The following is a 16585-nucleotide window of genomic DNA, read 5'->3' as shown; positions in this document are numbered from 1 at the left end:
AGAGAAGCTTCTATGTAAAAGGAAACAACAAGAAAACAAACACAGACCTCTTAAAATTTGAAAAAAAACCAAACCAAACCCAAAACAACAAGCCATTGATTTTGGCAGCAAATCAAGTCAGCATTTTCATAATCTGCTGAAGACTTCATTGATTACAAACTTTTCCATTGATTACATGAAACAGATGTTTGCTTTGTTGCAGATTCATATGGTCAGTGTTGTTCACTCCTGTAGGACATATTCTCCCTCATATTTATGTCTCCTTTCACAAAACGTCCTGCAACTCCCCCACCCCCATCTCTAAATCACCGACTGTCTATTTACCTCTTGTAAGAAGTTACAGTGAGCTACTAGTGTAAATCAGCTCAAATAAAGATATTTATGATCCCCCAGATTTGCTGGCACTTCACTCTTCCTGCTGCTCTTCTTTTGTCCAGCTCTTTTTAACCCCTGGGTTTCATCTGCCACCAGCTCCCTTGAGCCAGAGGAATCTGTACATCTAAATATCCCACCACCTTCTACACACACCCAAATATTAGGCCAGATCCATCCAAATCTTGTGGAAAGAAGCTCTTTTACAAACCTGTTAGAGACAGTCTAGTTTGTCTGCATAAAGTCCATTGTTTTAAACAAAAAAAAACCATCCACTGCAGCCCAAATCTTGACAGAGGCATAATCAACAAACAGGTAAGATTGATTTGTACTGTCCTGTTTGAGAGAAATATAAATACTGAGACAGAAATAATTTGTAAAATCAACCACTCTTAGCACTTTCTTAAGACATTTCATAGTATATTCTAAACACTGCAAAAATAATATATAATTGCTAACACCTAAGTTACATATTTCTTTTTCATCTCATTTTAACATTATCATGAAAACATACTTGTGTATGTTTGATATGGCTGTTGGAGTTCATACCCAGTAGAGAAGTTGCTTTATTTTTACCTAAGCATTCATCCCTTCATGAAGTAAAGTAGTTGCAGGAAATACTTTGATTCAAGTTCAACTCAGTTTAGTTGTAACCCACCCAAGCCTGTATTCAGACCAGAATTTGCCAAGATGAGCAGGACTCAGGAACAAAGGTTAGAAAAGATTAATCATAATAAGTGCTAGTAATTTTTATGCAGCATACTATTTTGATTTTAACATTAAAAGGGTGGGGTGTTTTTTGTTTTTTTTTTTTTTTCTCTACAAGCTTCATTTTGATTTTGAAATAATTTCTACTTTCAGATAAAAGGAAAAAAAATAGGACTTTTCTGCAATGTGGCTTTGACAGAGACATAACAGAATACAGTTTTCACTTAGTGGGACAGCCTTAGATACCTGTTGTTTGAGCTCACTGATTCTCTGGTACCAGCAAGGCATAAATCCATATGAAGTGAACATTGTATGTCTGCCCCTAAATCCTGCCCTACAGCAGGAGTAACTTTCTGATGTGGGACTGACATGCAAGCAGAATACAGCTCATTCTTCAGAATCCCTCTACATACAAAAAGTAGTTTCTGACCATCATCACTTTTAACTATTCCTAAGCCCACACCTAGGAAACTTTCTTCACAGCTGCCAAGGACCAGTATGTACTGTGCAGAACTCCAGAACAGTTTAGGAAAAATTGTAAGTCTTTGTGTGAACTTTAACTGAATCAAGAGCCTTCTAAGCCATGTAAAATATCATCATTACCTCTGTTAAATCCAGTCTATTGTATTTCAATAGGAGCATGAGAAACACAAGTGAAACCATTTTCAGATTCTAAAGAGGGCCATTGGATAGCATAGAGATATTTGAAAAACAATGTTTTTGCATCTTAACATTGTTAACTACAACCTATATACTGACATGGAGCATAATGAAGGAAAATCCAGTATCAACAGTTGCCAAACATTTGTAAAAAATTACATAAATATTTACCTTTTGTGGGAGAGTTAAAATTCTCTTGCTCTTCAATGAATTAAATGCACGGAATGATGGAAACAGAAAAAGAAATCAGCAAAATTGAAGTTAGATAAAGAAATGTGTTACATGTGACAATGGCATGTACAGTAGGCAGTACTCCAGCATATGTAAAAGTAATGTAGAAAATTAAAGTGATAAACCATGACAAATAATAAAGCCTATGACTTTTCTTTTTAAATTAACAGGAACAATGATGTTACAGAGAACCAGATTGTGGAGTCTTTAAGTATTCTAATATTCTAGAATATAATTCTAGAATTCTATAATTCTAAAAAAATCTAGAGAATTATCATCATACCCAAATTTATGACATAAAAATCTTAAAATTGTTTTAAATATCACTCTTACTTCTGAACCACACAGCACTATTTGAAGCCTCTTCTGAAATGAGTGTTACAAATTTATTTTCTATTAACTGAAATCTCTAATACTCAAAAACCACTGTACTATTAAAAATGAAATATTATGAGGCTTGAACTCATTGGCGGAAGTTAGCAGTGCTAAGAAAAATATTCTCCAGCACGAGTAAAGATTCCACAAGCTGCCTCAAAATATGTAGTGCCACCTAGTAATTTAAAAATAAAACCAGAAACATGGAGACAAAACAAACAACATTGATAGACTGAAATCTGAAACTGAAAGGACTTATTCTTTTTCTTCTGCCACTCAATTTTTATACTGATAGATTTGAAAAAATTTTTGACTGAAAGGGTTTGATCTTTTACCATTACCACAACCATACTCTCAACTGCAACGACATTTCAATGATCAGGTACACAAACACAGAACTGTTCACTAGCACTTCTTTTTCTTTTGGGATCTTAAGTTGGTTAAATATAAAAAGATAATTGCAACTCAATGTATTATTTGACAACATCCTGATTTTCTGTACAGAATTCTGATTCTTATTTGTTGAAAGAAAAAATACTGGACGTCAAAACACTTTGTTCTTCTGTGATGTCACTACCTTTGCACAAATATCACACACATGAATTTTATACGTGTAATCCCCATTTAATGTCGGCAGAGTCTTCATGTAGCTTTCCCTCACATACCAGCAGCAGCACACACACACACACACACACACGTGCACTTCACCTTCCACACGAGTGCTGTACAAAGCTTTTCCCAACATGAGCTAAGGTGCAGCAACACCTAATGCTGGACACAGGTTTGCTTTGCTCGGAGTCACCACGTCAGCCCTACTGCTGTAACCAGATGCCACTGGAAACACACAAAACCACGCTGCTTCAGTCAAGTTTGCAGATGCTCTTTACATGGAAAGAGAATGCTATTATCACAAACTTCACTCTCATTGTATGATTTCTGAAATAGGAAACTACATTGTCAAAGCTATGAAAAGGAAAACCCAAAGAAGACCCAAATAGAAGGCAGATAGAGGGAGTAAGACCTGCTTTGCACAAATTACCCCTGAAAGATTGCTGCTATACTACAACCATTGCACATTTATCTTGCTGGTTCATAAATTTCAACAGTACTATTTTTTTTTATTATTATTTACTTGCTAAAGTAATAATATAATCCCTAATATCTACTGGTGTATTCACTTCCTTGATCAATACATCAACCATTATGAAAAAGTGTAGAAACCGACCCCCAAATCTTACTAAAGCAAGAAGTCCTATGATGTTTGATTGCTGCAAAGACAGACAGACTGAGTAAAGATCACAGATGCATCCTTTATAGGAAAATATAATTTAAAAACCATGCAACTACATCACAAAGTTGTTATAGAAGCAGCTGAAAAGCAAAGTCAATGCAGAATCCCCACCCCTCTTAATGATTTTCACAGTCCCACTCAAACATGATGCAAATAAAAAAGATGCAAATCTCTTAAAGCCCGGCACAGAATGACATATTGAGAATACACCATTGTCCTTACCATGGCTTAGAATTTCACTGCTTTAGTCACTGAGCCAAAACTTCTTCATAGCATTAGGTCCTTTTATAAAATCATCCGTTAATACAAGAAAAATCAAAACCACTTCTTTAGTAGCATGAGTTATGGAAATTACTATTGAATTGTGATGTCTTGAAAGACACACCTATACAGGACTAGCTGTCAATATTGAAACATCTCAAGACCTTTCAATACAACATCTCAATGTGTCTTCCACTCTAAGAAATACTGCTGACATGGTTGCAAAGGGAATAAATACAACTATATCTTCCTTGAATTTGACCATAATAAAAAAAAAAATCACACTGTTGAAAAATGACAGAAGCCTACAATCTTAACTTCAATCACTTTTTAAAGTCTGCATGCCCTTGAGTTGCTATTATTTAGTTAGCATTGTCTCAAGTGAAAATAATTGTACCCTGTCTCTAGTCTAAAGCTACACAAAGTTGCTCTCCCCTTTAGAACATAATCACCAACAAGCCTGTTCTTTTTTCACATTTTTTTGCCAGTGTGATTTATAACACTGTTTTAAGGTCTTAGTCCTTAAAATCAATCTTTTCCACTACATTTAAGGTTGTTTCTCCATTCCTGATGCCTAGTAACAATTCTGTTTCTGTAATGGAATGAGGATCACTACTCTGGTTTTCACTGTAACTATTACTTGTGAGTTTGGTTTTTTTTTTAAAGAAAATATGTGTATTATTCAGGACCTTGTAAAACTACCTTGTTTTCTAATAAGTTGAATTTTTGAATCTCAGACTGCCAACCAGAGTGGCAACTAAGCATCATTTGGTAGAGACAAGGAAACAACCTTTTGTTTAGTTCTAAACTTGACAACAAAATGGAATGTCTGAAATACAATGTCAGTCAAGCCTTATTAGAATGGATAGGATCACTTACAATTGATAACTAAAGATTAAAGATTAGTACTTAGAATAGCACTCTGTTTCTCCACATGAAAACTGCTACCAGTCTCTTGCTCCTTCCTTAAGTCTCATTAGTTCCATAATGAGGACTTTGAAGAGTAATAAAATTATTTCACTGGAATCTTCTATGTCTCCCAAATGTGCAACAGACCAAATAAGAAGCCCATTCTTGATATACAAATATGCAATCTTTTTGCAGCAATCACAATGCCTTGTACAACTGACTTATTGCATATACGTATGTACTTAGATTCATAGATGTATATATTTAGATAAGTATATGACCCTCATAAAACAACAGGATTTTTATGGAACGTACTTTACTATAATAATTCTACTTTATGGCATATCATACAGGTTTTTCTTGAAATATATGATGTCAAGACAACCATCAAAATATAGGGAGAAAATGCATTTTGAAGTATTTCTGATGACATTTGGATATTGCACTAGATTTTGACATCTTCTGTGTCTATGGTGACTATGAATTTAAACCATTAAGGACACACTCCAGCTCCAAGCACAGTTAATGTAAATCTTTTACAGAACTCAGTATGCTTTGGGTTCAATAATATATTAAGGTCAGATCACTTATGGTCACTACATTTGACCCTAGTACTCATTTGACAAGGATTACAGAGGTGAAACTTACATTAAAATCTGGTACTGTAAATCAGATCAAGTGCTGTGGTCTTCTGGCCTTAGTGAATTCAATTTCTAACAGTAGTATTAAATTAGACATACTAGCATATGTATTTCAACAAATATTGACAAAATTCTTTAAACATGTTTTATAAAACCTGCTCAGTTTAGTACTCCTCTGCAAATACATTCTGAGCCTGAACAGGGCATTAAACGTGGGTAAGAATAACTCCCTTCCAGAAGCGAAGTCAGTCACTCAGACAAAACCAAAGTACAGTGTAGAGAAGGAAATCTCTTTAAGCACTGATTCCATGTGCTGTAAAACAGCCATAGTGACAGAGGCGGCACGATTTGTAGCAACAAAGCAAACCACAACGCATCCTACCTGCACATTTTATATGTAAGGCGCAAACATATTAAGCACAAGTGTAAACAGGACTTCACTGAAACAGCATTACTTTACAAGTATTCACAGTGTCAACAACTTCATAAACCTAGAGTAGCTTTGGCCTTCAGCTCAACTTTCATTTTTTCTTTCCTCTTCTGTACACATCCCATTTCTATTCATTTTCATGGTAAGTTCTACATTCATTTTCCACGCCTTCAACAAAACATAAATTGGTATTTTACTCTCAGACACCAGTTACCAGGACCAGCAGAAAGATGATATATGAATATGCAAAGGAAAGCTAAATTAAAATTAAAAGCTGATTCATCATTATATGTTGTACCAAGTTCTGAAATTGAAGTAGAAATATGGAAGAAAGCTGAAATTCATTACTTATTACATTTCCTTATAAAGCTCCCAGTTTGCTGATATGCAGAAATAGAAACTCTGAATGTAGTTTGTAACTAGTTTATAATTCATACAGTACTAGAGTCACTACAAAACAAGAGGACCTGAATAGAAAGTTTAAAGTTAGTAAAAGGCACTAATATCAGTATACTATTCATTCAAAATGAATACATTCATAAAACAAGAGTACATTTTATATATGCAAATTGAGGGGTTTGTATGCCATCACAGCTCAAAGCCTTAATATTAATGCAAACTGCAGATTAATGCAAGCCATCATACAAGAAAACCTTACTGGTAATCTGTCATGATAAGGTGGTTATGGTCAGCAACTTTATCTGTTCAAGAATGTGACCTGCTAACAGTTCTGCAATGCACTACAATATTTCATCATTATAAGCATTTATTTCATTTCCACAAAGAAGAAAACCTTGTAATATGTGGCAATCTCAGTTGTTGCTTGTAGTCAATGAGAAACCAAGATTTTTTAGACAGAGAAGAAAAATGAATGTACAAATACTATCCATTGTGCCACTTCATTTTACCATAACAGCCCATTCTCAGTGTGTAGTATGTTGCAAGAAAAGGAAACAGCAATGTACATCCTTATTTGATCTTAGTATGTGAGAAACATCTTCCATAATCATCAGGTCTATATTGTCTTTTTCAGAAAAGAGCAGCATTCTTTGCCTGATCAGTTTATTCTTGAGCAAGAAAGGACTGGTGACCTGTGCTCTCACATTTCCCGAGATAATTGTTTTCATTCTTTATTCACTGAACTATGAACTCCAGTAGGAAAACAGATCTGTGACATGTATTATTAATCTATGTTAATAACGCACAACAATAAATATAAACCACAAAATAAGAAATTAGTAAGACTGTCAAAATCTTTGCCCCTGTTTTGTTTTTTTTTTTTGTTTTTGCTGATAACATACTAGACATGTTGGAAACTACCATAACTTTAATAGAAAATTTAAACATGAAAGGTTTCTAGAAAAGTAAGGCAATTTAACCACAGGTAATAACCCACCGGTCAAACTTCACTGGATTTCCCAAACTACAAAGATGCTTTCGTTCTCTTCTATTGCTTTACTGGTACAATTATAGCACTGGACACGTAGTTATGCAAGAAGACTTAAAGTAAAGAAAGGTAAGAAATCAAAGAGTTTGAGCTATCACAAGCTCATTATTTGATACCTTGCTCTATACTGCCACTTCTTACTGGAACTTGTGGTAGCTGTCTTCCCCTACGACTGCTGAAGGAGGTGTCTGCAGGAGGAGACTGCGTAGGACTTCCTTGCTGATGTGTTCTGCAAATGAAATTCAGATAAAAGCAAAATAAGGCAAAGAAAGAGATATTTTATATTCTGAATTTTAAACACAAATTAAGTTGTAGGTACTGAAGATGGGCTTGAAAAAGTTTGCATTTAGTCTATGACATATTCACATACTCAGGTCTAGATACCTTGTCAACTTATAAGGCCTTACATTTAATTTCTCTAACTACCTTCAGCTATAAGGAAATTATTTTCTTTTGTTTGTTTTTTTGTTTGCTTAATTAATTAATTGGTTGGTTGTGGTTTGGGTTTTTTGTCATTTTGGTTTTTTTTTTGATAAAGTAATTGTGAAAAACTATTGAATGGAAAGCAGTTTTCTAAGAACCACTTATGATTATTACTCACAATTTCTATAAATTCTCCTGCACTGGTACAAGAGTAATATAAAACGCCACTTTTATGTTTTATTAAATTTAGTATTCCCTTTGTGCTAACGCAATAATTGCACGAGGCCACTGAACAGCAAGTATTTATTTCCAAAGGGTTGCTTGTGTTTTTTCCCAGAATTCAAAGAAGGAAAAAGATCTTTAACCTTTGTACTGGGGTGAGGGAAGGGAGGGTGTGTGTGCATGCAAGTATCTGTGTGTGCATGCAAAATATGCACAACACTTTTAATATTCATATATAAGCAAATATCCTAAATCACGTTCTCTGAATTCTAACTTAGCACTGTTTCAGAACATTTTGGGTACTTGATGTGTTATTCACAGATACAGTCTCAGAGTGTAAAGCATCAAACACCTTTGGAACCCTAACATTTAAAGTGAGTATGGGCACCTATAACAACTGTAGGGAAAAGGCTTAAGAAAGCAGAACAAAGATGAGAAGCAGCAGATCACTGAGGAGAGCTTAAGAAAGTGAAATGCCCTAGCCAGTCAGAGAAATGTCATACTCACTATAGTGGACAAGCACTGTTTATCCAGCTGCAAGTAGATCATTTGTAATTTAAAGTAGCACATTTGTACAAGTTCAAAATACTGTTGGCTTTTACTAGGTAGACCAACCAACTTTCTCTTAGCCTGCAAGGTCAGAGTTTGCTGTGTGAACAACATCTGATTTTCTGCACAGTGTTTAAGAAACATACTTTGATAATTTTTATATGGACACAGAACAAAACACACCTTCTAGAAAGACATGGCAGCACACCCCTAAAACATCAGGGCCAAAAAGAGACTGTTCAGTTGTTAGCTCCAGGCAAAGTTTCCCAGTGACGGGGAATATTTGAAAGGAAAATTCATTGCCAGCCCTATTATCAAAACCTTCTGGCATTAATGCAATATTACATCAATGATGGAATACTGAACTACAACATTCAGACTTATTGAAACATTTTTGTCTCACATCTAATACTAGTGAATCATTTTATGGAAACAGAAGCCTACAACATGTGCCAAGGAGATGTAAAAAGAAGCAGTGCAATTCATGTTTCCCTATGCTCTTGTTCCTTGGGTTCATTGCTGAATTACCAAGAGTCAAACCCTTTGGACATCAGTTACTTTTCAGAAATCAGAAAAAACAATGGGAAAAAAGGTTTTAGTAATCTCCATGGCACAACAGTCCGTGATTCAATCACAGCAAGGATTTCAGTCATCATTTAGATAATCTTTTAGACTCAAACTGAAAAAGCGCCTGGGTTGTTATGAGAACAGAGTCATCTGACTCAAGGAAAATGTAGCCATTGCTTTTGGATCAGGAACAATAATCTGGCAGCAGAAGCAGTAAAGCTAAAGAAAAGGGCTGAAGTTTTGCTACATAATGTGCATTTTCATTGAAAATAGAGAGGTCTGTGCTATTCATGGAAGTTTTAAAGCTCTCACAATGTAACCAGATGTACATTCCATCTCTGTGAATCAAAATAACATAAAGCAATTTCTGACACAGGCAGGATCTCATCCCTTTTCACTGCTCTTATTTCAATACACAGGTTTAAAACTTAACTAAATGTACTTATTATTCAGTATATATCTTATTTTTTTTCACTTTTTCTTAAGAATTTGAACATGCAACCCCCACTACTGTAACATCAAAGCTAAAAGATATGGCAATACAAATTCAGAAAAATTAAATTAATAAAGTTCCAGTCTTTACATTAATTTTATGCAATGATAAATGTGTAACTCAAATCTTTTATATTTTAAAGTGAGATCAATTTGATCAGAGACATTTTTCATCATTTACCTGTTACAGCTAGCTATTTATGTAATCCATTGGAGTTTTTCATCTTCAAAGTTAATGTAAAATAACGATTTTTTGAAAAAAGAATCAGTGTTAAAGTTCAGAAAAGCACTTCTAGTCCTTGCTATTGAGCTTATCTGCAATGGTGGAGAATGACAGAAAAATTCTGTATGTATGCAGCAGAGTGCTAAGAATACAGATACAAAATATATAATACTGTAAATTATGGCAGCACAGCTTTTGGTACTGTCATAGATGTACTAAAAAGTCATATTTGAGGTGTGTTCCAAAATCTGGAATCAAACTGATAATAAGAGATGCTTACACATCAATCAACACTCCTACCTTTCCGTTTCAGCTGCGGGGCCTTTCCTAGTTTGTTTTTGGCTGCTATATCTTTCCACTTTTCTGGACTGCCTGTGAAATGACATGTCAGAAAAGAAATAAACAAAGAAGAAAAAGAATACAGAAATATGAAGACTTTTTTATTCATCTATTATAAAGGTAATAAAATAAACAGTTGACAGATGAGAAAGTGACAACTATCATCATAAACAGGCTGGTGAAGTCGAGGTTTAAGAGACATTGCATTAACTAGTTCTGAATGAGGCTCACAGTGTGCAGCTTATGAGGTCCCAAAACAGGGAAGAAAACATTAATCCTGACAGAGCCTGCAACTAGTTCCCACTTCACAGCCTGCATTTGACTAGAAACATACTCCTCATAGCCCTGTAAATCATCTCTTAACAGCATGAGAAACAAGTTCAGAGTAGACAGCAGGAAAAAACCTTGCAGAAAAAACCCAGAAAATACTATTTGAAGGTTTAAATATATTTAAAAATTGTTTTTAAATATAAATTTCAAAAGCAAAACAAATACTGTATCATAACAGATTTTAAAAAGGCTGTCACTATATTAATAAAAACTTGTTTTTTCAAAAATCTCATTCTATTACCTTTTAAAGTTTTTAGAAATTCTGTTTTCTTCCTACTCAATATAAGCTAGTTAGAAATTATTTCACTCCTTTACTCCTTTCCTACACAAATCTTTTACAGAATTCATCTGACATTTGGATATTGAGGCACTAGTTACCCCAGACAATCTAAGCACTCACTTTGATATTAAATAAGAACAATGAAGAGTAATAGGAGTCTATACATATAAGAACAAAGGTAAAGCCACTATTTCACTAATATGAAATATTTCACTAATAATATGTTTCACTATTATTACCCAGTCCTATAAATATAATACATAAATCTCTGCAAGTCTTGTGTTCCAAAGTTTTCTGTCTATACTATCCATAGTAATGTTAGCATTTAAAAATTCAGATTTACTACTTCAAACCTCAGAAAATCACCAAGATGTATTATTTCTTCAAAAGAAAAAGTGCATACAGAGTTTCAGGAGTGGTTAAACCAGTGAGTGATGATTATTCAATCCTAGACCAGAAATGTTGACAAACTTTAATACATGCAAGATCTTGAAATGGTACAGTCAATGTCATATATTAGGCTATATAAATTACTGTGGAAAAACAGAGAGACAAAAAATAATATTTAAATTATTATGTTTTCCTTTTAAAGCTTTGAGATTATAAAGAGTAATCCAGTGCCTGAACTGGAAGAGACCCAAACAGCTGTGACATCAAGCTATGCCCAAAGAACATAATCATAGTGAATTTTTATTATTTTTACCCACTGTAATATTTGATGAGCATTTTATTGTGATGCAGTAGATTCCACAAAAAAGAAAACACTGCAGTAAAATAGAAAATGCCTTTTGCATGAAAAGGTCATTACCTGATGCTTTCTGGATTTTAAAAAATGTATTTTCTCATACAAAATAGTATATCAGATTAAAAACCGAAATCCCTTTTGTTCTCAATCTATTTTTTCAATTTATTTTTTTTGTATATTCTTATTGTTTTTCAATTTTTTTTGTTTATCAGGACAAATATAAAGTGGATACAGAGGAAAACACATGTATTAAATGCTGCAGCTTTACTTAAAACCTACAGTTAGCAAAGTTTTTAAAGTTATGGCTAGATCCACTGTATGCAGCAGCATTTCCATTCAAATTATGTCACCCTCTTCATTTTCTGTTTAGTTGGTTCTGTTTGGGGACTACTTTTCCCTGACTCCTTGCTTGTCTAGATTGTGACATTGCACACAACGGAGAAAGAGAGCACACAGTGAGTAGTTTCAGTTGGAGGGAAAAGCTAAGAGCAGGACTTGCTTTGCTGTGACAAGAAACACAGCACTAATGAGCTAAGTACACTTATTTCTCTGCTCTCAGGGCTGTCCTTGACAGCAGCACATACTAGAAATTATTTAAAATCAGTTTCCTTTTTGTTTCCTCCCTCTGGCTAAGAGGTATACATTTCCAATTAGCTCAACACACTCCAATTTACTTCCTAGACATACTTAAAAGGAGAAAAAAAAATATTATCCATGAATGATACATGCATATATGCATATATGTTCTTGTACATAAAGGGGAAAAAAAAAAAGAAAATGTGTGAAGGTATGCAGAGCATATGAAGAATATACTATAACCAATACCTCATTTACTTTGATCTATGATTTGAGTAAATAGGATACCTCTGTGCTGCTCCAGGTTTAGCACTTAGGTGGTCTACACTGTCCTGTTTTGGAATGCAAGACTCCAGCGTCCTTGTTCTTCATAATATTTGGAAACATGGATGTGAATTTGGACGGAATGAGCAGAAACAGAGAGATGGTCACATGCAGTGAAGGTGGAGACATGCAGTCAAATATATAAACAAAAAAGCATTAAGTCACTATCTACTGGAAAAATCTGTATTTCTCATTTTCCTACTCCAAACACTATAAAATTTTAGATGTAAGATCAACAGTCTAAGATGCAATGAAGTATAAAATGAAAACCACAACAGTATTCTTAAAAACCATTATACTCTACATGCTGAATGGCAGAACTGGTATTTATCAGATGCTATTATCCTTGAGAATATATACACATATAAAAAAACCTCTTTGCTTAAGATGAATATTTTGTCATTATATCGTGAAGTTCTCCTGAAAATGCAAGTAAATTTCCTAATTTCATGTATTTTGATGAAACCTTCATATTCTATTGCTACACAGTCTGCTACAGTAAAAATTAGCAATAATTCAAGAGCAAAGTAGAATAATTGACTCACTTTTTTTTTTTTAAAAAATAAAAAGTATATAGGAATTTCTGAATTTCTGTGGTATTTTAATTTCTGCTGAAGCCACAGAATTTGTTCACAGCTTTCATTTTGGCAAAAATATTATTATCCTATTGATTTATTATTAGTTTTTAATTAAATATATTTAAGATCTATGAATGGAGTATATTTTTTCAAATACCAAATTTAGATTTTAACGAGAAAACTCAGAAAAATTTGTGGTCCACTAATAATCTAAGTTTTGCAATATATCTGCATCTATACCTACATTAGGGTCAGGAAAGGCTAAAATTTCTCTCTAAGATCATAAATCTTCCAAGTGTCACATCAAATCATTGAACAATACATATCATATATAGATAAGCACTGCATATTGTTTTATATACAGACAAGCTATTTACAGTTTGTGTTCCAAAGTTCTAAGTGCCTCAGTATATTTAACAGACTTGTGTCAACGAATCTTCACACAGATATTTGACTATATTCCTACTGAAATGAAAAATCACCACTTCTGAAATGAAAACATTTTTATACAATTCAGTGTCTGGTATTTTTAAATGATTTATTAATGTCTTGTACAAGAACCCTGATTGGTCTGCAGTGAGTGTTATTTTATGTAGCCTTGAAGCCAGAATGAAGAACATGACATGAAGAATGTCATGTTCAATACTTCCTAACTTTAAATGAAGTTTTCTTAAAGGCAGGATCTGCATGGTTCCTGCAAGTACCAGGAGGGCACTTGTTCTGCAGCTGGCCTCAGGTGACTCTGGGAAAAGCATTCTTACACATGCATGCATGACTGACAAAAGTTACTTCTCTTAAATGAAAATACATGAGAATTCCTTTTTTTAAAGGCTTGTTTTATCCAGTCTTGGTTATATGCTGATATTATATGCAGATTTTCCAAAAGAACAGTCTGGAAAAAAAAAATTTCACCTACCATTAAATGCTCAGCTTTCATTCACCTTGTTTTTATCATCACTTACAATTTCACAGTTCTCCAGATACTTATCTGTCTACACTGCAGACATTAGACATTTAAACTTTCTAATTTATAATAGAAAAAAACAAGAACCTTTCAAGGAATAATGTTATCAAATTCAATAGAATAACTATCCTTTAAAATATCTTATAGAAATACATGATACTAACCAAACATTTGCAAATTTTTAACACTGAAATAATATGTAACTCATGTTTTGATCTCATCAATGTATCAAGGAGTCACTTCTTCCTGATATGGTAAGTGAACACATTCCAGAAGAGCAATCTTGCCAAAACTTTTACCAAAATTTATGTTACTAACTGTTAGAAATAAATATAAAGTTGCAAAAGGTTAATTTACCAAAATTAGAAATAATGCATAAGTCATAGATTTAAGAAATGTATTCAGAAGTAGATCTTGACTGCACTCTATATACAAATTGGACCCATTTGTAATATAAATCTGTAATGTACTCAAATGAAGAGTAAAATGAAGTCTGTCAAAGTCAATTAATCTGTGAACTATGATTCAAAAGCTGTGATAAACAGTTTGTTATCCCTGCTGATGCATCGGTCATTTCCCAACAGCCACAACTTCGGTTGTCAAATTGATATACGCATATCTTAAAAAAACTTTAATTATTGAACTGAGTAGTATTGGCCCACTGTAATAAACATGTGAATTAATCAGAACAAATGCAAACTGACTGAGTAGAGAACAATGTTAAAGCACTTTTGATTTCCTCACTGATGTTCTCTCTACAGACAGGCAATGCAAAAAACTCATTGTTCTCAGAACTTCTCTGAATGTCTCTTAATGTTCTTAACAAGAAAATCCTGGAACTTGTAGGCTGAAAGCATTCTCATCTGAATTGAGGTTAGCTTAAATTCCTTCTGTGTTCATCAGTGCCTGACTTCTCACCACAGGGTTTTGGTGACCAGATTGCATGAAAGACTTACAAACACAAGAAGGCACTGATTTCATATAGAAAATTAGGCTGCTGTTTATCCATCTCAAAAACTTTCCCAAAACAGATTCCATATCCTACAGATGCTTCATTGTAAAATATTTCCTGGAGGATATGAGATAATTTCAGCCTTTCTCCACAAAATTTCAGCTTCAGACATAAAAAAGCTTTGTGTTTGGCATTGAGAATGGCAGTATTTAGATGAAAACCTCATTTCACTGATTTTTCAAGTCTGATACTCGGAAGTCAAAGGAAATATTTCCATTGACTCAAAAAATGAGAACCAAAATTACTTTCAAATGCCTGAAGGACTACATTTCTAAACACTTAACAGCTTAATAGTCGCATCATAAGGATATATTGGCAACATTTTTGGAAATGCAGTATCTGTACAGGAGGACAGCTTTGAAATGATGTTTCACTGATTTAATTTTTTCATTTATAATTTTTTTTAATATTAATTAAATTTTAAAAATTTAATATTTTTAAAATAAATTAAATTAAATTTTTAATAAATTAAAAAAAATAAATGCTACCCACACACAGTTACATGCTTCCCACCTGGTATGAGTGGAATATTTCCAGTATCAAGCAAACAAGATAAATCACAGTACAAATATTAGTACTGAGTAGACTTTAGCAGAAGGCCAGGACTTGCACCACTGCTATTTCAGTCTTACAGTTCTAAGTGCAACTTCATAAGTTTATGTACAGATTATTTACATTAACTTGTGTTTACATTAATTTGTACCCTGTCACTTACTGTAATACAAAATACTGAAAGAAAAATTTTGAATTTGCATTTAAATATAAATTACGTCTGCTTAAAATAAAGCCAGATCTATCTGGAAATAAAGTAACAACAAAAAAAAAAAGTGCTGCTGCCAAAACGAGATACCAAAAATCATGTGATTAGAAAGTTTGTCAGAAGTAAAAAACAAAGGTGCTTCTATTAATCATAGGTGATATTCAGCATAAAAATATTTTACAGCCCTGACATTTTTATTCAAAACCTACCTTATTAGGAAAACCTGCTCCATGGAGGCCGTCCTGATTTGGACAGAATTTACAGACAGTGCCAATTTTTACATATATCAACAATAAAGTGCTACCAAGACCTCCAACATATCAGCCTGTGGGGTTTTTTCCCATTAGGAACAGTTTGTTGAAAAAAACCAAAACCAATGAAAACAAACATGTAAACAAGAATATGATCTACAACAAGTATTTATCACATTATAAAGCACCACAGTGAAAGTACCAGCACCATTTACAGAAGCAGGTTAAAACAAACTGAAGGACATTAACACAGATGACCTGTTGTATCAGACATCATATTTTGTGTCCTGTGACTATTCAGACAAACAAAACTTGAAAAGATGTTCATTCTTCTGTGCTTTATAACAGTTCAACAAAATGCAGAGATGACATCTAAACTGCTGTTTTATTTTGGGCTTCTGGAGCTTGTAAGTCTCCACATACATGCACACTTCTAAATTTCAGTGTACTCCTCTGAGAGTGCAAGATGCAGTAAGCCATTTTTCAACTGGGAGGAGTTGACTAGTACCTGTCATCCTCCGGAGATGCATGCTGGATATGAATCCTGGGACTAGTAGGTCGTCTCCTCTCTAGGGAGGGGGACCATCTACCCCTGTTTGCCCGTTCAATAAAACAGGAAAAAAAT

At 33.8% G+C, this 16585-nt stretch overlaps 1 protein-coding gene across 30 annotated transcripts in view; it reads right to left on the bottom strand.

Moving 5' to 3' along the window:
- LOC111925814 (regulating synaptic membrane exocytosis protein 1) overlaps nt 1–16585 on the bottom strand; it is a 135892-nt gene that overhangs the window by 71749 nt on the left and 47558 nt on the right. For 12 of the 30 annotated variants that reach the window (XM_086876264.1, XM_086876238.1, XM_086876252.1 and 9 more), the window contains 2 exons: nt 10102–10173; nt 7442–7554 (listed from right to left, as the gene is read on the bottom strand). In XM_086876264.1, coding sequence (XP_086732390.1) covers nt 7442–7554; nt 10102–10173 — 185 coding nt within the window. Of the gene's footprint in view, nt 1–7441; nt 7555–10101; nt 10174–12359; nt 12438–13889; nt 14025–14101; nt 14708–16468; nt 16553–16585 lie in introns of those variants that run through there. The other 18 variants (XM_023922394.2, XM_086876249.1, XM_086876233.1 and 15 more) reach the window with 7 other exon arrangements.

This window comes from Cyanistes caeruleus, chromosome 2 (genome assembly GCF_971803275.1).
Source record: "Cyanistes caeruleus chromosome 2, bCyaCae1.hap1.1, whole genome shotgun sequence".
Classification (NCBI taxonomy): domain Eukaryota; kingdom Metazoa; phylum Chordata; class Aves; order Passeriformes; family Paridae; genus Cyanistes; species Cyanistes caeruleus.
This window is presented reverse-complemented; position numbering and strand designations above follow the sequence as displayed.